This window comes from Xiphophorus couchianus, chromosome 16 (genome assembly GCF_001444195.1).
Source record: "Xiphophorus couchianus chromosome 16, X_couchianus-1.0, whole genome shotgun sequence".
NCBI classification, from domain to species: domain Eukaryota; kingdom Metazoa; phylum Chordata; class Actinopteri; order Cyprinodontiformes; family Poeciliidae; genus Xiphophorus; species Xiphophorus couchianus.
Genome location: NC_040243.1, coordinates 188,291 through 210,846, shown reverse-complemented (window position 1 = coordinate 210,846; position 22,556 = coordinate 188,291). Strand labels below are relative to the sequence as shown.

The 22,556-nt window shown below is 50.1% G+C and overlaps 3 protein-coding genes across 3 annotated transcripts; all 3 read right to left on the bottom strand.

The window, feature by feature from the left end:
* Positions 1-73: 73 nt before the first annotated feature.
* nlk1 (nemo-like kinase, type 1) lies at positions 74-7,336 on the bottom strand. Its single transcript, XM_028041530.1, has 12 exons — positions 7,025-7,336; positions 4,768-5,196; positions 4,542-4,671; positions 4,408-4,463; positions 4,226-4,332; positions 3,889-3,974; positions 3,595-3,804; positions 3,258-3,359; positions 3,002-3,088; positions 2,735-2,933; positions 2,572-2,665; positions 74-1,671 (listed from the first exon to the last, which is right to left on the bottom strand). Exons 2-12 carry the CDS (start codon positions 5,073-5,075, stop codon positions 1,623-1,625), a joined length of 1,428 nt encoding a protein of 475 aa, XP_027897331.1. The 5' UTR covers positions 5,076-5,196; positions 7,025-7,336; the 3' UTR covers positions 74-1,622.
* A 234-nt stretch (positions 7,337-7,570) lies between these two features.
* maza (MYC-associated zinc finger protein a (purine-binding transcription factor)) lies at positions 7,571-16,147 on the bottom strand. Its single transcript, XM_028041531.1, has 8 exons — positions 14,685-16,147; positions 14,103-14,253; positions 13,661-14,007; positions 13,323-13,579; positions 13,184-13,247; positions 10,971-11,142; positions 10,421-10,779; positions 7,571-8,777 (listed from the first exon to the last, which is right to left on the bottom strand). Exons 1-7 carry the CDS (start codon positions 14,715-14,717, stop codon positions 10,454-10,456), a joined length of 1,350 nt encoding a protein of 449 aa, XP_027897332.1. The 5' UTR covers positions 14,718-16,147; the 3' UTR covers positions 7,571-8,777; positions 10,421-10,453.
* Positions 16,148-16,212: 65 nt separating this feature from the next.
* cdipt (CDP-diacylglycerol--inositol 3-phosphatidyltransferase (phosphatidylinositol synthase)) lies at positions 16,213-18,901 on the bottom strand. The gene is made up of 6 exons (XM_028041541.1): positions 18,660-18,901; positions 17,836-17,970; positions 17,611-17,764; positions 17,462-17,543; positions 17,291-17,372; positions 16,213-17,057 (listed from the first exon to the last, which is right to left on the bottom strand). The coding sequence occupies exons 1-6, from the start codon at positions 18,700-18,702 to the stop codon at positions 16,924-16,926; spliced, it is 630 nt and encodes a 209-aa protein (XP_027897342.1). The 5' UTR covers positions 18,703-18,901; the 3' UTR covers positions 16,213-16,923.
* Positions 18,902-22,556: the final 3,655 nt, after the last annotated feature.

Here is a 22,556-nt window from a genome sequence, read left to right as displayed (position 1 = left end):
AACCGACCCGACCCGGAACCGACCCGGAACCGGAACCTGGAGAACAGACGACACAGCAGAACCAACAGAATCGTTCGGTCCAGTGTCCATTTTTTTATTCACCATCACTAGTTTGACTCTAAATTCAAGTATCTGTCAGAACAGAACCAGAACCAAAACAGAACCAGAACCAAACAGAACTTTGAGCTAAAACAGACAGAAACATCGGATCCATATTCAGAATAATAAACATCGAGTTCTAAAAGTTCTAGAACGGAAAACGGGTTCTAAGGGTTCTGACCAGAGGAACCGGATTACAACCAGAACCTCCGGCTCTGTTGTGGGTCCAAATGGGCCCAACTGGGTCCACCAGAACCGGTCCGGTCCGTAATCCCAGGTCACAGATTTTTCCTCCAGAATCTGGAGACTGCAGAGAAGAACCGGAACCAGAACCAAAGGAAAACTCCTGCTGGGAAAGGCTGAATGAAGCGGTACCGGTACCGTTGGGCCGGTTCTGTTGGACCTCACAGGGAATAAACACACATGCACATTTACAGGAGGTTCTGGCGCCGCTGCAGCCGGGCCCTCGGGTCAGACGGAACTGGGTCAGCAGCAGGTTCCGACACTCTGAACGCGACCCGGTTTGGCGGTTCTGACCTGGACCGTCTGCAAAGTCATTCTACTGGAAACCAGAACCGGTCCCGGTCCAAACAGCAACCCAGTTTTCCGGTTCAAGTTCTGTTATTTCAGCGGCCCGGTTCTGATCACCTGTCAGAACCAGAGCCAGTCCAAATTAAATCAGGTCCGGCCCGGATCTCTGGTACCGTTTGGAGAACCTGAAGTTTCCTCATGATTTCTTCCATTTTGGTTCTTTTGGGTCGTGATTTTATTTTGAAATAGAATCGGAACCGAACCAGAACCAGAAGGTCCGAACGGTCAAGTTGTGGACGGGAGGTTCTGTTGGGTCACTGGAGGAACCGACAGCGGGTCGGGTTTTGAGACCCGGTCCAGATGGGCACCGGGGTGCTGCGGTTCGGATCAGAACCAGAACCAAGCCACCAGCATTTTCTCTGATGAATCCTGCTCCCAGAACCGGGTCAGAAATGGAGGAGGAGGTAAAACTGGAGGGACGTTACAAAACTATCAAGAGTTCTGGCCCCGGTCCAAAGATCTGCAGAACTCTGAGGTAACTGGGTCCAGTCGGTACCAGTGGGGTCCAGTCGGTACCGGTCCGAGGTTAACTTGGGTTAGATGAAAGGTTCTGGTCTCTGAGGGAATCCAGTCGGTCTTTTTCTTGATGATCCGGGTCACAACCGAACCAGAACCGGCGTAGTTAGACCTGCTACATCTGGTGAGGTTGCTCTACTGTTGCCATGGCAACGCCGCAGAATGACAACACAGTGAGAGATGAGGAGCGTTAGAGGAGGCGGGCGGGTTCTGACCCGGTTCTGACCCGTCCCAGTGCTCCTGCAGCAGCTTGGCTCCAGGGGCGTGTCCAGATGGATCCGGCAGAACCAGAACACATCAACATGAGGTCGGTCCGTTTGGGTCGGGGAGAGAGAGAGAAACAGACAGAGAAAGAAAGAGAGAGAGAGCTAACTCGCCCGCCGGCTGATGATGATGATGATGGAGATCCGGAGCCTTCATCTCTCCTCCTTCCTGGAGACCTTGGAGGAATGCCACGCCGTGGACCTGAGGACCGATGACATCACATGACCCAACAGGAAGTAGAGCGATGACATCACATGACCCGGATCTGGACCCGGGTCAGTTACTGACCCTTTGCACGACGTCTCCGAGTCGCCGGAGGAGCCTGATGTTTCTGCCTGTTTCTCCTGGACTCACCTGGTTTTGCTCACAGACATCAGGATGTACAGCAGCTCCCTCCGAACCCGACCAGAACCTTGAGTTGATCCAACTTTGCCTGAATTCACAACACCTGGTTTGTGTCTCGGTCGGCGTTTCCTTTTACACCGGAGCAGCAATAAAAACGCACAGAAGATGCTAACCTGCTAGGCTACATGATGGTGGAGCACTGTCTCCATGGTTACTGAGTCGCCTACCTTCTCCATGTTGGATATAAAGTTTATGAATATTAATTTTCGTACGTTGTATAAAGCTGCCAGTCCCGATGAGCTGCTGTCCGTCACTAACAGTTATTCAGTAAGACGTTCCGTCTGGTTCTGGTCCGTCTGTGCAGCCGACCGCGCGGCGCCCTGCGGCCACTTTTTAAGTGACATCACCTAACTCATGGTTAACATTGTTCAACCAGACATAAACCTAAACAAACCATCTTTACAGTGAAACATTTTGTGTAACTGGTTTGTTTTTTTTTTTTCATTCAGCCATACTGCTTCCTGTGCCCTCCGTGCAATGGCACTGCGCCCCCCCTAGGGGGCGCGCCCCACACTTTGGGAACCACTGACCTAACTTGAAGCAACATGAGGCAACCAGCAGCGGATTGGTGGCTTTGACGGCCGTCATGGCGGAGTCCTGAAGAGCGTGACGTCACGTGCAAAGGGTCCAGATCCAGAACTCCCCCCACCCTGATGACCCCAGGCGGTGGTTGCCATGGAGACCCCGCCCCCTCACCTGATGAAGGTCTTGAAGGCGGCGCTCTGGGGGTTGATGCAGAGCGGGACCCGCTTGCCCTGCTGGTGCTCCGTGATGAAGCGATGGATCAGTTCTGGAAGGACAGATGGCAGCGTCAGGCCCGGTTAGGGAGGTTCCCGGACCGGGCCCGGTTCCGACCCACCTTTGCCCTGCCACACGGACAGCAGGCTGTTCTCATAGCTGTGGCTGAAGGGGCGCTCGGCCGCCGGCTCGAAGTCGCGGGTGTAGACGCGGCCGCCGGCCACCGAGTAGCAGCAGCGGCACATGCAGGTGTGGTAGCGCAGCCGGCCCTCGTCCAGGTACGGGTGGGACAGCGCGTCGCCGCCGGAGATCCGCTTGGCCTGCGCACAGAACCCGGCTGAGACCCGGAACCAGACCCGGAACCACAACCGGAATCAGAACCACTCACCGGGTCAAACACCAACATGCGGCACAGCAGGTGAACGGCCTCGTGGGTAGCGCCGTCCGACAGCATGTAGAGCACCGACAGCGACGGCTGCAGAACCAGAACCAGAACCCGTTACTGACCAGAACCGACCGGAACCCGAAGGCGTCTGATAGGCTGCTGCTCAGCTGACTGTGAGGAAGCATCACGTGCCCCAACACGGCCAGCACCAGAACCCCCCGGTTCTGGTAGCACCGGCAGGCCGGGCAGAACCTCCTACCGGCTTGTGGGGTCCCCTCAGGATGTGGGCCCGGGCCCCTTCGCAGGCCGACGCCAGGGCGGACAGCGGCGGCGTTCCCAGCAGGTCCGTGATCAGGTCCAACTGCAGAGAAGAACAATCAGTAGAACCGGTTCTGGTTCTGGATCCAGATTCATTCAAAACAACCGACCAGCAGCAGAACAACAAATGGTTTCAGGCTGTGAAAATATCATGAACCTCCAATCAGCACCAATCTGGAACCACTGGACCCAGAACCTCCAGAACCTCTGCTGTCATTACCTCTAGTCCCTCCAGTACCGGTAGCGGTTCCGGTACCAGCTCTGCCGATCCGTCTCACCTGCTGGATGGGGCTCTGCGCCTGGAACAGGATGCGGCGGCCCAGCAGCTCGGCGAAGATGCAGCCGACGGACCAGACGTCGATGGCTGATCCGTAGTGCCGGCAGCCCATCAGAACCTCCGGGGCCCGGTAGTACTGGGTCACCACCTCCTGGGTCATGTGACGCGACGGGTCGGGCTCTTCCACACGGGCCAGGCCAAAGTCACAGATCTGAGCAGAGACGAGGGCTTAGTGTCCTAGATAAAGCCCGCCTGCTCTGTATTTAAGCCCTGCCCCTCCAGGTGAGCGGCTGACCTTCAGCAGGCAGTTGCTGTTGACCAGCAGGTTCCCAGGCTTGATGTCTCGGTGGAGGATCCCAGCAGAGTGGAGATACTTCAGACCTGGAGAGGAGGAAGAGCCGTTAGCCGGATCGCCTCGGAGTCGACCCGGGTCGACCCGCAGCGACTCGGGTCGACCCGGGTGAAGCAGACCAACGGAAGAAATAACAACTGAACCTGAGTCCAGGAACACATCCAGAACCAGCCCAGAACTGGTCCAATGTACTGAAGCATTCCGGATGTGTTCCTTGAACCAATCAGATTCCGGACAGGTTCCGTAGGTGTTGGTGGAACCGGCCCGGTTCTGGACTGACCTCGGAGGATCTGGTAGAGGAAGACCTTGATGTGGTCGGTGGTCAGCGGCTGCGGCGACACGATGACCTTGTGAAGGTCGCTCTGCATCAGCTCTGTGATGACGTAGCTGCCGGGCCGTTAAGGACGCTAACCGAACCCGATCAGACGGAACTAAAGCGGGTCAGAACCGCCGAAAGGATACATCTCCTCGAAGCAGTCGATCTGCGGAGGCTGCAGGATGTCCAGAGCCGACAGAACCTGCAGAACCAGAACAGAACCTGAGTCAGAACCTCAGGGAGCGGCGGTCTGAGCGCGCTCAGAAGCGGCGGCGCCTACGTTGTCGTGTTTGAAGAAGCAGAGCATCCGCAGCTCCCTGAAGACCCGCTTACAGGACACCAGGTTCTGGAAGACGTTCGGCATCTTCTTCAGCGCCACCTTCCGGCCGTCACGGGGGTCCGTCACCGACCTGGGGTCAAAGGTCAGGGGTTTGGGGGCAGCTTCCTGTTACGCTACAACTGTCAGACACGGTTCTGCCCGGATCAGAACCAGACCCGATTCTTACCAGACGACCCCGAAGGCTCCGTATCCGATGGGCCGGTCCGGTTCCATCTCGGCCGGGCTCGGTACCTCACTGGCTGGGTTGCTGTAGGGCTGCGGTACCGCCGCCCCGCCGCCGGCGCCTCCACCCAGCGCCGTCGGGTGGCGCGGGGTTCCGGCCGGGGCGCTGGGCCCAGTCAGGCCCGGCGCAGCGCCGAGGCCGGCCGACGGCCCGCCGCAGGACGAGCCCACGCAGAAGAACTTGTGACCCAGGTCCGAACCCGGGAACAGGTCGCCGCAGACGGTCTGGTGGCCGGCGCCGTGGAACGCCATCCCTACCTGACCCGCTATCAGTCCAGGCAGTGAGAGCGGTATCGGTACCGGGCTGCTGCTGCTGCTGGTCCCGCTCAGGCTCAGAACCGGCGCAGCGCACTCAACATTTTCCGACCGGGTTCTGGAAGAGACAAAAATTGGGAGTCAGATTTGGACCGCATCAGAACCAAGACCTGCAGCCGGTACCAGAACCTTTTCTACCAGAAACAGTTCAGAACCAAAGTTGTCACTTTAATCTGTCGGTACCGGGTCACAGAACCAGAACCTCCAAGGAGTCAAGCTTTATTTAAATAAAAATTTTCAAAATAAAACTCACAAAATTTTAAATAAACAATACGTTTTTACGGGTCCAGAACCGTACCGGTCATTCATCAGAACCGCTGTCTGGTTCTGTAGAGCTCAAAGAAGAGCAGCATCAGGTCCGTTTGGACCTGGATTTCCATGGTAATTTCCATAATATTGGTTATCGGCCGTTACGAACAGCAATAGGGCTGCACAGTGGCGCAGTTGGTAGCACTGTTGCCTTGCAGCAAGAAGGTCCTGGGTTCGATTCCCGGCCGGGGTCTTTCTGCATGGAGTTTGCATGTTCTCCCTGTGCATGCGTGGGTTCTCTCCGGGTACTCCGGCTTCCTCCCACAGTCCAAAAACATGACTGTCAGGTCAATTGGTTTCTCTAAATTCTCCCTAGGTGTGAGTGTGTGTGTGAATGGTTGTTTGTCTCTGTGTTGCCCTGCGACAGACTGGCGACCTGTCCAGGGTGTACCCCGCCTCTCGCCCGGAATGTAGCTGGAGATGGGCACCAGCAACCCTCCCGACCCCATTAGGGACAAGGGTGAACGGAAAATGGATGGATGGATGGATGGACGAACAGCAATAAGCGGCCTGCCTGTTGCCGGGCAGATTAATTCCTCCAGAGACCACGTGACCATAACTGTCACTTTATCGCATTAATAGAAGGAAAAATGGTACATTTTATGGAAGCGATTTTGGATCAAAACTCTGGTTTCCTCATAGATAAATAAACTCTGAATGTTTTTTCTAGATCGACTATCTGGACTGTTAAACCTGCAATCGTCTCTCTGAAAAACTGTTATTTTCATCATTTTCTAACGTTATCATCGTTTATGATCTGGAGGATCCTACATATTTCCAGTTTTGGTGATTTAATGAACTGAGATCAGTGTTAACGTTTCAGATCCATCACTCTGCGCTCGTCTGAGCGGGTCTGGATCATAGAAACACTCTGGAATCAGCGCAGGGTCCGAGTCCAGACCTGAGCAGCCGATCCAAGATTCTAAACCGTCAACCTCGATCTGACCCAATATCAACAGGAATAACGACCAGAATCGACCAGTACCGGTCCAGGACCAAACAGTACTGGCCCTGAACCACTGGATTCTGATTCAGAACCTTAAGATTTTGATCTAGAACCACTACTAGTCCAGAATCGACCCATTAACAGTCCGACAACATCATCACATCCGAACCAAAACCTTTAGATGCTGATACAGAGCCACTACCGGTCCAGAACCTATAGAATCTGATCCAGAATCTCTGTAGCGAGACCCAGATTCAATCAGACACCAACTTCAGCTCCGGCTGTCAGCAGGAGGGATTTAGCTCCTGATCCAGCCCAGTAACCAGAGGGTTCAGTCACCTTTGTTCGATCCAAGCTGCTGGTTAACTCGGTTAAACTAGTTGGTTCCGACAAACAGAACAAATAAGAAGTCAACTGAACCATGCAGTGTCTGTGTCCATCCGCCAGGAAGCGGATTTATCTGGAAAAATGTCATTCCGGGCTGTTTTTCCCTTGAAATGCTGGTTAGCTCCGGAGCTAACCAGCTGTTCGGGGGGACTAGTTAACCCATCCGCGGCTGTGACCCACATAACCATCCGCGGTGACCTATTTCATTTTAAGCGGAATAGAACCGTGAATAAAAGCCACAGACCTGGCGGCAGAGAGCGGTTGATGACATAGCAGTTAATCCGACCTTTGGGGGCTAAAAAGCGGCGCTAGAGGCTCCGGTTCTCCCGGAGCTAACTGCAGCTAACCCCGCTGCTAACTGTCCATCATGGCGGCTCCTACAAAGCCATGGAGGAGACTGAGGTTCTCCCAGGAGGAAGTCTCGTCCAGCTGGGGTGCAGTGCGCAGGGTTCCCCGTTAACCAGCCGGAGATCGGGATGTTTCCCAGCTTCAGCTACAACTAGCTGGTTAGCAGCTAGGAGGAAGAGGAGGAGGAAGAGGAGGCGGAGCCGGTGGGGGAGGGGCGGCGCTTCATCTGCGCTGTAAACAACAGGGGAGGGAGGGGGGACGGGGAAGGCCATTTCGAGTCTTTTTTATAACAAATGGACCGGGTTCTGGTTCTGTTCACCTATGTACCGATTCATACCGAACTGCTTCGGTCTGGCAGCATTCTGGAAGCCACATGACTATTAGTCTGTCTGGGTTCTGTGGGTCAGAACCGGGTCATTTCGTCCCTCCTAATCCCTCAATATTTTCCTTTAACACATGTAAACCAACCTTTATTGTCAAAAAATAATAAAACCTCACAAATAATAATATTCTCCATAGAAACGTTTAACTGCCAGAGCTGATCAATTAATTCAATTAAAATGATAATCCAGAGTTTTAATCTCATTTGAACAAAATCTGACAGTAAGGAGATTTCTTCTTATTACAGGTTTATTGTGTCAACTAAAAATTTTATATCTCATGATAACTAGATTGATATTTAATTACGAGAAGTTTTAGGCTTTGTTATGAGATTTAGAACTCAACATGAAGAGATTTTTAACTCAATAACTAGTTTTATATTTTCTCATGATGAGTTTTTGTTTTATAGCCAAATATAAAACTATTTATCTTTACATATTAATCTCATTTTAGTGAGTTTTAGATTAAATAGGCTAATTCTAAAATTCATTCCAATATTCTTTTTGGTCTCAAAGCGTTTCATAATCTCCTTCAAATTAAAATATTTGACTGATTTAAAGGAGAACAGCAGCAGCTCCTGCAGTTAAAGGTTTCCATAAAACTACACTGGATGCTGTTTCTTAACATTTTCTATTCTGGTTCTGATCCAGCTGCCTGCAGAGGTCCAGTCCAATCACGCAGCGGGTTAAATAGACGATATGGATCCAGCTGGTTCTGTCCATAGCGTTGTGCTGACTGCAGTTAATCCAGTGATAATAATCAGTTACAATCAATCAATGAATCAATGAACACGACCACAGAAGAAGAGTCACCGCAGAACATGGCAGAAAGTCACTGAAGGTCAAAGATCGCCGCGCGTTCCGCTTCTGGAGAATTTACACCAAACCAGAGGTTTCGAGGCCCGGCCCGGCTCGGCAGAACCTCGCTTCTGAGCTTCTCCTGCTCCAACAAAGGCAAACTGGGAGTTCTGAGTAGAAGTCCGGTCCATTTCATCAGAACCAAACACTGATAGATGGAGCATAAATGGGTTAAAACAGCAGAACCAGGAGAGGTTCTGGAGATGGCAGCTGACTGGTTACCATGGAGATGAGAATAAAAATACACTTCCATAGCCAACAGAAGTTCTGCACCTGGACCAGGTTCTGATCCGGGTTCAGTCTGTGAGAGTCTCAGAGGCGGGTCAGAAGCAGAAAGGTTCTACTGGTCCAGGCCCGGAAAAACAGGAAGCTATCAGGAACACGGAGCCATGTTGGATCCTGATGGTGGTTCTGATGGGACAGAATCAATCAATCAATCAAATTGTATTCGTACAGCCCATTTCAGCAGCAAGGCATTTCAAAGAGCTTTAAATCATAAAAACACAAAATCATGCAGCACAGAATCAACAATCAAACATGACATAAAGTCGAGTTCCATCGTTAAATTGATTATTGATTATGTTTCTAATAAAACTAACAGCAGCTTTTAGTCTGGATTTAAAGGACCTCAGTGTTTCAGCTGTTTTACAGTTTTCTGGAAGTTTGTTCCAGATTTGTGGTGCATAGAAGCTGAACGCTGCTTCTCCTCATTTGGTTCTGGTTCCGGATGCAGAGCAGAACCAGAACCTGAACCAGAACTTGAGGGGTCTGGAAGGTTGATCCAGCAGCAGATCTTTAATGTGTTGTGGTTCTGATCCGTTCAGTGATTTATAAACTAACAGGATTTAAAGTTTATTCTCTGAGCTCCAGGGAGCCAGTGGAGGTTCTGGAGAACTGGGTTTATGTCTCTATCCTCCTGGTTCTGGTTCTGGTCAGAACTCCAGCAGCAGCGTTCTGGATTGATTTGTTGGACAGATTCAAAGCGACTGGATGAGTTTCTCTAGATCTCACTGAGACATTAGTCATCTAGATGTTGTTCAGCTGATAGAAGGCGACTTTGTGACCGTCGTTATGTGGCTCTGGAGGGTCAGGTCAGAGGTCAGAGGTCATCACTACTCCCAGGTTTCAGGATGATCGCTGGTTTGAGTTGTAATAACTGCAGCTGTGCATTGACTCTAGATCTATAACTCTAGATCTGTAACTATAGATCTGTAACTATAGATGTTCCTCTTTAGGTCCAATAATAATAACTTCAATTTGTTTCTGTTCAGCTGGAGAAAGTTTTGTCTCATCCACACATTGATCTGTTCTCAGCTTTATTCAGTGACTGGATGGGGTCAAAGGTCACCTGGTGACATCATAACGTAGAGCTGTGTCATCAGTGTAGTTATGGTAACTGGTATTATTTCCTGTTATAACCTGAACCCGTGGGAGCTTATCGATATTGAATCAGGATCCTAGGGTTGAACCTTGGGGAACCTCACATGTGACCTTTGACCTCTGGTGAGAAGTTTCCAGTTGAAACAGAGAAATCCCAGTTCTTTATGTAAGATTCAAACCAGTTGAGTTCTGGACCGGAGAGTCCGACCCGACTCTCCAGTCGGTTCAGTAAAATAATCGACACTGAGGTCAAACAGAACCAGAACCAGAACCAGCTCTGTGGTTCTCCCACAGTCCGTATTTATATGGACGTCATTGAACACTTTGACTAGGCCAGTTTCCGTGCTGTGGTAACCATGGAAACCAGACCGGAAGGAGTCAAAGCGGCTGGTTTGACTCCTTCAGTTAGGAAGCTGTTTAACTGTTTAAACAACTTTTACAGTAACTTTGCTGATGAATGTTAGGTTGGAGAACCAGAACCCAAACGGTTCCTCCGCGGCGGAACCGGAACCAAACGGTGGAGGTCCAGGATGTGAATAGTTTGTCCTGCATAGTTGGACTGAGCGTGTGCAACTCACCTGGAATCATTGTCTCTGAAACCAACACAAGAGAACCAGAAGGTTGACCTGACCCCCAAAACCCCATGACCCCTTCACGACCTCCCCTGACCTCACCTGGCAGCACTGCTGGCCCCGGCCCCCGCCGTGCTAACTGTGGGGCTGGGGGCCGATGCCAGAGCAGTCGGTGACCAGCAGCCCCACCGGCAGCGGGCCGGCCACGGTGACGGCGGCGCCAGTGGTGGCGACGGGCTCGGCGCTGGTCTGGTCGGGGGCCGGGTCGCCCTGCTGGGCGTGGGTGCCCATGTGACCCTGGAGCTGCGTGGCCGTCTTACACTGGACCCCGCAGAGCTGGCAGAGGAGCATGCCGCCGGCGCCGGCCCCGCCGAAGGCCCCCCGCGCCCCACCGCTCTCCTTCCACTCCTGGCCGTGGTGCTTCTGAGCGTGAACCCGCAGGTAGGTGAGGGTGGTGAAACCTGCAACAACACCGGACCTTCAGAACTCTGCACAACTTTCAACAAATCCAGAAAAGACGAGGATCTGGAGCTGTCCCGAAGCCAGAACCAGGCAGAAAAGGTCAAGGTGGGTCTACTTTCTGCAGCGGACTGATACACGCCTGGTTACCGAGGGATGCAAGCATGAGCGCGCACGTGTAGCTGCATCTTACTGCGGTTGCAGAGGTGGCAGGAGTGGTGCTGTGACTGGTTGTGGACCCTCATGTGGTCAGTGATGTACGCCGCCGACAGCAGCTTCCCGCAGATGTGGCACGGCACCTTCTCCTCATGGCGGATCAGGTGGGCACGGAGGCGGTCCCGCGTGGCGAACGCCGACGTACACGTCTGCAGAAAACACGTTAGAGATTGTCAAGAAAATCCGAGCTCATCCCACTTCCCCATGCTGGAGATTTTAGTTTAACAGTAATAATAAATAAAGTTATCTTTAAAATGAATCACTCAAGTGATATCAAGGCCCAACAGTAGACTTAAGTGTCAATAAAATAAATCTAGTTGTGTGTGTTGTTTTTGTCTCATGCAAACTTTGCTTTAATTCTACTTTTTTCTATCTAATCATAAAAAATCATAGTCAGTCAGAGAGATTCATTAAACAAGAAAAGCAGGTTTCCTGGAAAAAGAGGAAGTTTCCAGCCTGCAGATTTATAAAAATAGCTGAGACTATTTTAAAGCATGAAAGTTTTAAAAAATTAAATCTAAACATTTTGAGTAATTTGATAAGATTCAAAGTAAAATACTTATATTAATATTGATTTACTTGTAATAATACTTACACTTATATTTGTGGGAACACTTACAAGAGAAACAAGTAACTGTAACTTTAGTAGTAAATAATTAGAATCATGGATTATTCTTGGTTTCTTTTCAGAAAAACATCTGTAATAACTCACATTAAGATCATAAATGAATGATAGATCAGAGAAGCTGAAGAAAATAAATGTGATATAAATGTGATTTTGACATTGAACTTGAAATGGTGTAAAAGGTTATAAAACTGCAATTAAACATCACTGATATGTTGGAGGTAGATGGTAGGTGAAAGGTGACAGGAAGGGAAAAAGGGGAACTAACAGGAGAGCAGAGATGATCAGCACCTTATATGGAAACAGGAGGTTGAGCAACCCTGAGACATTGGCACAGACATCATGACATGATGTCTCTTAAGACAGTGACGGATATGAGATCATCTGTCTAAGCAGACAGATAAACCCTATATAAGGTGGGTGCAAAAGAGGAACCTTTTGTTGGATCCTCCGGGCAGCTTCGAGCCAAGATCGAGATGGACAAAGAACTCTGCAGCTGAAGAAGAGCTGGGGCCACAGAGCCGGAGACTGTCCTGCACATGGAGACCAACCCGTCTGGCCCACAATCTGTGGCTTCGAATCGCACTTCTCTCATCGGCTGGGTTCTGACCCCAAAGACAAAGATGAAGACAAAGACAAGGAAGAAGAACTAGTGCCTTTTTTCCTGCCAGCACCAAGTCCTGTGTGACCTCACCATCCATGCGGAGAAGAAGCTCATCAGACCTGCGGAGATCCTGGCCTTCATCGATCAACATCTTCCTCCTGCTGCAACACCTTCTTCATCATCAAGCCAGGTCTGGGGTTCGAAACGCCAAACTCCGTCCGTCTCGCTCTAAGGTTCCTTTTTTAGTTCTCAGTATCAGCAGTAGGGAAAGATAGACTAGATGACTGATTTTACTTATTTGATTATTTCTGCTACTGAATTAAGCTGTACTGACCCTTGCAAAAATGCCTTACTAATAAAATATTTAGCATAAAGAAAATCTAAAGATGTTGTGGACATTCAGTTAATGAGTCACCTTAAAGTTCTTTGATGGTTGTAAAATAGCTGTGATGTTTGATTCTGGAGAGGAAGAGGTGGAAAATGTTTTTAGGTTGCTGGTAGCCCATATTTAAAACCTCATCCTTGGGACTCGACCGAGTCACTAAAACCTACCTGGTTCAATAACAAATGCAAGTTGCAAAATAGAGAACGAGCGACCGTTAACAGGTGTGCTCTGTGAAACTAGTTGGCTGTAGGCTGCTCAGTCTGGCTAATTCACAGGGGGAAGAAGGGTGGGACACCTGGATGTAGGCCGTCAGATAACCAGGCGAATCGTTTCTCGAAACCAGCTTAAACAGAGTTTACTTCAGTTCTGGACAGGGTAAATCCCAGCAGATTTAGGAAACTCAACGGACCCGTTAGACGGAGAGCTGGTAGCACATCTCCCCTCTCAGAAGAGGAAGTACGAGAGTGAGAGAGTAGAGACAGAAAGGAGGGGGGGGGTGTTGCGCAACAACAAGATGGTGGCTGGTACCGTTTGTCGGGTTCTAGACCACCTCAGCGCAACCCTTGGAGGACCTACCGTGCATTTGAAGGGCCTCTCGGTGGAGTGGACCTGTCGCACGTGGCTGTTGAGGTGATCCGGTCTGCGGCAGACAGGGAAGTGATTAATGGTAGGACGGCTGCGGGTTGGGTTCTGGGTTCTGGAGAGGCCGTCCTACCTGGAGAAGGCCTTGGAGCAGTGCGGACAGATGTAGGGCTTCTCCACACCGCCCTGGTGCGAGCGGACGTGGTAGCTCATGCGGTCCTTCCTCTTGAAGCGCTGCTGGCAGACGGGACAGGAGTACGGCTTCTCGTCCGAGTGGGACAGCCGGTGCCGGTTCAGGTGGTACACGTCCCGGAAGGCCTTCCCGCATGCCTCACAGGCATGGTTCTTCCTCACCTGGTTGGGGTTCGGAACCGGGCTGGGACTGGGATTCTGTGCGGACGAAACAAAGGAAGCCCATGTCATAAGGAAGTTCAGAACCCGCAGTCAGACCTTTGAAACTGGCTGACCCACCTGCTCCATGGAGCCCACCACAACAATGGCCGCCTGGATGGGCTGAGGGGGAGAGGCCACGGTGACGGTTGCCGGGGCGACGGAGACGGAGAGCGGCTGGGCGTCCGGGGCGCCGGCCGGGGGCAGCGGCTGGGGCGGCAGTGTGAGCTGGAGCAGGGACAGAGGGATGGTGGTCTTCTCCAGCCGGCCCGCCTTGGCGCCGTCCTCCTTGTCCCGCGCCGTACGGTCCTTCATCTTGATGCCCGTGTGGACGGACTGATGGCGCCGCAGGTTGTAGCTGTTCTTGAACTCCTTGTTGCAGGTGGAGCAGATGTGGGCCGGCCGGGGTGGCTTGGGCAGCGGCTTGACTGACAGGCGAGACGGTTAGACAGACATGGGTCGGGTTCTGAGCTCCAGAACCAGACCCCCAGGAAGGTCCGGTCCAGATTCTGTTTCTGCTCACCTGGCAGGGGCTCCTCGCTCAGGGCGGCCGTGTCAACAGTGGACGGGGGCGTCACGATGTGTTCTGCCGGGGGACTCTGGGCCGACCCGGTCAGGTCCGGCAGCAGCTCGGCCTGAAGCGGCGCCTCGGCTTGGGTCTGGGTCGGCGTCGTCTGTAAGAACGTCTGGATTAATCTGCAGCTCTGTTTCCCAGAATCCTCTGCATCAGGTTAACCAATCAGGTCGCTCCAGAGGTGACATGATCTACTCAGATGGAGCCAGACTCTTATTTTGAAGAGTACTTTCAGGCTGTTTTCAGTCAGTAGCCCTTAGTAGTAACTGGTTGCTATGGTGATTCCCTCCTTTTCAGTTATTCCTGACTCGGCAGAACCTCCTGCTGGATTTCCATGGTTCTGGTTCTGCTGCAGGTCCATTTTGTCCAGAATCATGGACAAAATGGACTGGACAAGTGAGCTATGGAGGTCCAAACAGGACCGGGTTCATCACAGGTCCTGCTTCTGATGGTGGCCCTCTGAAGCTCACCCGCAGCTCCCCCCTGACTCCTCTATGACCCCTGACCCCCTGCACCCGGATCAACACCTACCTGGAAGAGGAAGTTGCTCCAGGAAGTGTCCATGTTGAGGGCCCGCAGAGAGGGGAGGAGGAGGAGGGCCCGGAACCCAGGGAGAAATGTTCTGGTACCGATTATGGGGCCTGGTGGCTCCTGCTCACTGACAGCTCAGAGAGTCCAGCAGGGCTCGGTTCTGCGGTCCGCTAATGCCCAGTGATAGTTGGTGCATTTTAATACAAACAGCTGCAGCCTGGAGACACCGGGCAGTTGGACCGGCTCGGTTCTGTTCTGCAGACCTTTTCGGGTTAGTTTTATTCGGATCTCCAGGAAGGCCTCCGCCGCAGGAGCCAAGCCTCGGTGTTTCCTGCAGCCCCTCCCCCGCTCAGCGGCGCCCCGGCCCGGCTCGGTCCGTGGCTCCGCCTCGGCGCCTGGAGGAGGTGTTTCTGTTTTTTTCTCGCTCCCTCCTCCCTCCTCTTTGATCTCCTCTTCTCCCCCCTCTGTCGGCGCTTTAAAGGGAAAGGGTTGGGCTCGTGCTCCCTCCGCGCGGACCCCGTCTCGTGCCGTGGGTTTCCTCCGACAGAAAGCCCCAGACGCTAATCCGTCCTCAGCGCCGAACAGAACCTCTCCGCAGCGGTCGGTCAGGAACAGAGACGGGCCGGCCGGTCCGGACGGGCTGGCCGAACTCCGGGCTGCAATGGAGTCCGGTTCGAGGCTTTATCCCTCGAGCATCTTAAAGGTAACGATTCGCGCAGGTGCAACAGCTGGACGGAGCGTGACGTGGGCGCTTGGTCGCGCGGCTCGCCGAACTTCATACAGGAAAAACCCAATTCTAGGTTCTGGTTCTGTTTGGGCCAGAGAGCGTTCAGCAGGTCCGTCCGGAACCAGCCGGATTCTTTTACTGAGCAGCTTTTTGATCTTTGTTCGTGTAGTTTCAGGTTTTCAGGAAAACCACAAATAAAAAAATGAAAGAAATATAAATCACTTCCTGTTTTCCTCCGAGCGCGAGACAAATATAGCCGGTTCCGGTCAGCACTCAGCAAGGGCGACCCGGTTCCGGTGACCCATAATCCCTGGCGGGCGGTTCGGAGGGTCCAGAGGCTGAGTGATGAGCTGCTGATGACCGGACCGGGTCCTGGCTGGTTCTGGAGCCCTGGTCTCCATGGCAACGCTCTGGCAGCATCCGGTTGCTAGGAGACACAGCATCCAGCGGTCTGTTATGGACCTGTTCTGTTTTGAGGCGCTGATGCTTGTAGTCAGACTGGATCAGAACCACCTGGGCCAGGACCTCCAGAACCGCTGTGCTGAACTGAGGCAGGACGGGTTGTGGAGCTGCAGGGTTCTGGTTCTGATCCAGCAGAATCTTCGAGGAACAGCTTCGAGAGTTCTGCTGGTTCTGGTCTGGCTGAGCGGTTCCACTTCCAGGTCCATTTCATGTTGAGATTCTAAATATTTTTATTCAGAGGAAAATGATGTTGGGACGGTTCTGGTTCTGGTCGTTTTTATTTTCTGTTTCACTAAAACCAGAACCAGGAATTATGAATAATGAATAGAACCGGGTCAGAACCAGCTGCAGCAAAACTTTATTCTCATTTCACATCAAATAAAACAGATTCCCAGAATTCCTATGAAAACACAAAGTGCATCAAAGACAACCCGACCCGGTCCAATAGAACCAGAACCCACCTCCAGAACCTTTTTCTGGAGAAACGGCGAGTTTCCAGATTTTATTGGAACTTCTCAATAATAATAATAAATTACATCATAATAAAAGTGTCAGAACCCGGCCTGGTTCTACGTGTCTGGAACCGGCCCGGTTCCTGGACACCAAATACTGAACATTCCATCACAACATCAAAGGAATCGGAGCAGTAAGCCGACCAGAACCAGAATGGGGCCCAGTTTGACCCGGATGAGTTCAGGAGGAATGAAGTTCTGTCGGGTTCTGTTGATTCTGCTGAGGTTCTGTAGGCCCAAAGCCCAGCGGTTCAGGACTCTGCAGAACCTTCAGAACAAATGAGGCCCGGGTCGACAGGTCCACCAGAACCAGAGAACCCAGTCTGGATGTGCTGGACACCTAACCCGGGTCACATGATCAGAACCGGACCGGAACCGGACCAGTCCAGGGATTATGGGATGTTTTGTCTCTAATCTGTAATATTTGGTTGCTAAGCAACCCGGAAAGCTGGAATATTTGTGATTTTGTGAAATTTGGTCATGAATGAGGCGTTTGAATCGGGCCGGACCAGAACCGGTACCGAGTCCGTCGGGCTGCTCAGAGCCTCTTGGCGCGCTCGGCGGCGTCCAGGGCGGCCATGTTCTGGGAGGCGGTGACCAGGTGGAGGACGCTGATGGCCGCCTTCAGGAGGGAGATGGCGCCGCAGAGCACGAGGAGGGGGCGGAGCCAACCTGCAGAGAGGGGGGGAGGGATTAGCAGCAGGATTAAAGTGGGTCGGTCCGGTTCCGAGTCTGACCCAGAACCCTCGCTTTAATTTTAACTCTGCTGAAGGAAAAACTCCAATGGAAGAAAACGAACCGAGGTTATGGAGGGATTACAGAACCCAGATCAATAATCAGATCAATAATCCGGACAAGGACACACGGGGACACTCGGAGGTGGCGGTGTCATGCTGCGGGCCTACCTGCCGGGTTCTGGATGTGATGCAGGATGTAGAGCAGGCAGAAGAAGAGTTCGTTCCCAGCGCACATCACGAACAGAACCGGCTGAAACAGAACCAGAACCGGCTGAAACTGACTGTAACCATGAGTCATGTGAGCCGCAGCGGCCCGGTCCGGCCCGGTCCGGTTCTGACCTTGGAGGTGTAGTAGAGCCGGAGGATCGGGTTCCCAGAGAGGTCGATGGTTTTGTGGCTTCCTGAGCCTTTCACCGTGGAGCTGAGGAGGAAAGAGACCGCAGTCAGCAGAACCGGAACCGGGTCCGGTCCGGCGGCAGCGGACTCACCTGTGCAGGTGCAGCCAGTGGCTGGTGATGTCCAGGCTCATGCTGAGCTGGAACAGGAAGGCGTAGGCGGGGTAGAGCAGCGCCAGGTTGACCAGCAGACACATGGTGGCGCAGCGGTCCGTCAGCATGTCCATCATGGCGCCAAACTTGGTGGCTGGAAGCAAACCAGCAAGAGGTCAGAGGTCACCGAGGGAATGCGGGCGAGTTCCCGGAGGCGGCGCGTACCCTGGTCCAGCGCCCGCGCGGCGTGGCCGTCGAAGGCGTCCAGCAGCGCGCTCAGCAGGTAGCAGAAGACGGCTGGCCACGGACTGCTGGGCATCAGGTAGAAGGACAGCAGCGCCAGAACCACGCGGGCGTAACCTGCAGACACCTCTGGGTCAGAACCAGAACCTCTCTGACCCACAACATCTGGACTGGTTCTGATCAGACAGTCTGAAGCCTTAACTAGGTTCATTTACAGCTGTCATGACTGCAAGCCACACTTTTCAGTTTTTTATTAACAAAAGAAATGCACAGATCCATAAGTCATGTTTCTTCCTCTTCGGTTCTGATCCAATTAGCTCCTTTCACATAAAACCCAATGGAAGAATAAAGATGGTTAGAATGGAGAACACGTGAATCGGTTGAACCAGTTTGATCAGAACAAGCATGTATTTGGGTCAGGTGGTACAGAACCACCAATACTCTGGTGTTGGTGGTTCGGGAAGGGAGCGTGTTGCGCAGATTGTTATTGATCTGAGTAAGCAGATCAATAACAACTTATTAAAACTCAGATTTCGTCACAGTTTAAAGCCACTTCCGGGACTTCATATTTAAAACAAAAGATCTCAAATGTTATTTCAACCAACTAAAAACAGAATAAAAATAAGTCCGATTATTTTTATTGACTCTTTTTGTTCTTTAAGCTTCAACTCCAGACGTCATTACAGCAAGAGAACCGGGTCAGAACCACAGATTCTATAAATTTGTCATTTTTTCAATTGAGTCTGGTCTGAGCGGTGCCGCCATGATGGATAACGATAAACTAAATTGATGGAGGAAAAACTCACCGATTAAATTCGGAACAAAGAGGAAAATATTTTCCTGGGTCATCGTGGAGTTCGGTCCCGGATCTTGATCCGAACCTGCCGCGTGTCTGGGTCGGTTCTGCGGTGAGACCTCTGCTGCTGACAGTTCGGTTCGACTAGAAGGACGGAAGCTGGTACATCCGGTGCGTGCTTTCAGAATAAAGGTCGCTCCATGGGCGGTTCTGATCCAGGGACGGATTCATCTTAGGAAACCGAACCTTGAGTTTCCTAAAGACTTTAATCCAGGGGCGTGTTCCAGTTCAGTCTCTGGTGGCAGGAACTTCCTCCTCAGCAGGTCAAAGTTCGGCAGGTTCTGCAGTCATTTGATCCAAACCAAGCAGGATCCAGAGGACTGACTGTACACACCACTGCTTTAGAGACAAACTTTCATTTTCTGAGGATTAAAATCAAATTTAAAAAATTGGATTTACAAAAATTAACGAAATAATGAACTTTTATTTTGAGCACAGTGTTCTGCTTTATATTCATGTGTTCATGTCAGGAGGAAACTTGATTCATTTTCACAATGCAGAAAAGATGGCCGCCATAGTTTTGGTTCTAAAAATGTTAAGGTCAGAGGTCAGACTGGATCATGATAATAACTAGAGCACAAACTGTTGGTTACATATTGTAACCCAGATTCTATGAGTATAGGCTTCGCCCTGTAAGGCTATCGCTAGTGTAGCAGGATGTGGTCTACATCTCACTGGGTCCATCCAGACCACCACCAGCAAGCATCTGCTGCATAACAAAGACAGTCTCAGTCTAGAGTCCCGGCCTCCAGTACAGCAGAAGACCAGAGAAGAGAAGGGGCCCTTCTGTCACAGGGCGGCCCCTGAGGAAACGTGTCTCTGTCTTTCTGTCAGAACTCCGAGAACAGAACGGGTCATAGAGAACGTGGAAACGTCACAGAGGAAAAACCGAATAAATGAGCACAGAGATGACCAGGAAGCGGCCGTGTAAATGCAGGGCCTGCCCAAGGAAAAGCAAGCTAAGCAGCCACTTAGGGCCCCAGGGCCACTAAAAGGCCCCCTCAGTGGAGCTTATATATATATATATATATATATATATATATATATATATATATATATATATAAACTTGGACTAGACCAGGAAGGAAGAATAAAAACATGGCACGAATGTAGTGAACTCATCTAAAGTCTGTTGCACTGCGGACCCTCCAGCTTCAATACCGGCTCCAAACCAACTGAAGGAGAAGTCACAGCCCCGCCCTGAGACCTCACTGGGAATGCTGGGAAATGTAGTCCTGGAAATATTTAATTCTTATAGTATATATATATATATTGGTAATAATTTCTATGTCATTATAATATCAGAAACACACAATTTCATTATGAACTGATTTATTTTTACAATAATTTATATATTTTATAATGTATGTGGAAATTATTTTATTGATAAAAAGAAAAGAAAAATTGCTCTTGGCCCCCCTGGTGGCCGCGGTAGGTACCGCAAGCTTCCCGGTAACGAGCTGCGCTTCAGAACATCCAAAGGTCCAAAGGTCCAAAGGTCCGGTCAGAAGTAAAGTTAGCAAAACAATGTCTCTAAAAAGGACTGATCCTTCAGGGAGGGAGAAAAGAAATTGGAAGAATAGAAAAAAGCCAAGATAAAGGTTTTAATGTGTCTTGGTAATGTAATGTAAAAGATTTGTGAAGCTGCTAACTTGATAGCCACCTGGACCGGTCCAGTTCAACAGCTAAACATTTGGTCTTTGTGTGAAACAGTTGATTCTCATGGTGGTTCTGGATATTTCTGAGCTATTTTGGCTTCAATCCGTGTTTAATAAGAATAATTAAAACTTGTCAATGTTTGACATTGTTAGCTAAATGTTTTTCCGTCAGGCTACAAGCTGCTACATGATGAGCTGCTCTATGTTGTTTGCTGCTGAGCAAAATCATTTAGTGGCTAAAAACATTATTTTTACATCAACTTCTGTTAAAATCATTTGAAGGCTCAGAATCAGTCCAGTACCGGTACCGGTCCACATTCTCGGGGGAGAAAGACTCACCTGGTGTAAATTACACCATTAATAACACGTGCGCGGCACATAACAAGAGAGCGCGCGCACGACTTAGCTAGTGCTAGCGATAGCCTTAGAGCAGTGGTTCCCAACCACCGGTCCGCGGACCAATTGGTACCGGGCCGCGCAAGAAATAATAAACTACTTCCGGATCATTTATTTTGAAAATCCTAAACCGGATTTTACCGGTTAAGTCTTGCGAGTCAAAATTGAGCCAACTTGCAGCAGAATGAGTAACAAAACAACATCGGAGTGCTGCGCGCACCCCGGTCCGCGGGCTGACCGGTCCGAGCCACTGAAAAGGTTGTGGACCGCTGCCTTGGAGGACCAAGCCTAGCCGAAATAGACCTTTAGCTCTCCTGCAGCTTTATTCTCATGAATCATTTCTTTTGTTTTAAATGTGACTTTTCCCGCCACCGAGTGACTTAACAGAGATTTCAAAATAAAACAGTTTCTGTTTTTGTTCTTTTATTTGTCCAAAAGTATTTTATGTTTTGTACAGCTCATTCTCCATTTCACACATCGTCCTCCTCACAGCGCCTCCTGCTGGTCGCCATCATCACAGCAGCAGGGAACCGTGCTGAGGTTTTCACGGAGCTGCACCGCAAAACATGGATTCAAACACAAAGTCAGCAGCAGGCTCTCAACATTGAACAACTTTAGGATGTGAGATTGTCCCTGGATCTCCAGAATGAGCTGGTTATGAAGAAATGCTGCTGGAATGATTTTAATGAGTGAATGGGAACTAAGAAATGTCCGTTTTCAACTAAAGTGAATGAAACCTCTCATTGTGGATTCAAGTAAAACACCTAGATGTTAGTTTAAATGATGCCTTCATCAGAACAGTGGAGAAAATAAAAACTGCATTTAAAAGCAGATGTGAGACAGAAAGACATGTGGCTGATTGAAATGCAGCTCTAAGTTGGTTTGACTCGTTTTGCGGTGCAGCTGCAGCGTTTCACCGCCTCAGGATCCGCATTAAACTAAAGTTGGCAAAATTAAATCTCACAGTTTGAAACAAAAAGTCCAGTTCATCCATGGAGGCCAGCAGATTCCGACTCCCGACATCCAAACAGTGTCTTTCTGTCCAACACGGAATGTGTCCGTTTGTCCTTTCACCCATCGCCAAGTCAACATTTGCACAAACACCAAAACAAAGAAAAGGAAAGAACCGTTTCCTCTGGAATCCGCTCCACATTTTTCTTATTCTCTCGGTGCAAATGAGGTAGACATGACACGTGGAGACGGCGACGGCCGGGCGGCTCTGTGCAAAAAACTCTGACTATGAGGTGTCTGTGGGAAACACGGAGCAGATTCCTGCTACGGAGGCCCAAAGGGGCAAAATTGGCAGGAGGCGAAAACAAATAATCCTGTGGATGAACTGTGACCAGACAAATGTTCAATACATAAATCATGGTGTTAATACATTGGAAACATTGTATTAATCAAATTGTATATGGCTTAATGTGTTTTTCATTATTGTGATGTTTGTTTTAATTACTTTAAATCAAAATCACATCTCAATGTTTTGTCTATTTTCAGAGATATTGCCATATTTGGAAAATATAAAACAAAATCAAATTATTTTATTTGCTTCAAAACAACAAAAAAGATCTAAAGACAGTTTTAGAATTTTTAATTTAACTCTTTATGATGTAAATCAAAGTTTTCTCAGTTCTTTAAATATAAATATCTTGCTTTATGCAAATGTTTTTGTTTAAAACATTTTATTGTGATATTTTGTTTCAGCCTCCATTTCTATTTTAATTACTTTAGAAACTAATTTTCTAATGGTTTTTATTCATTATTGTTTTTTAGCATAGGACTTTTATCATTTA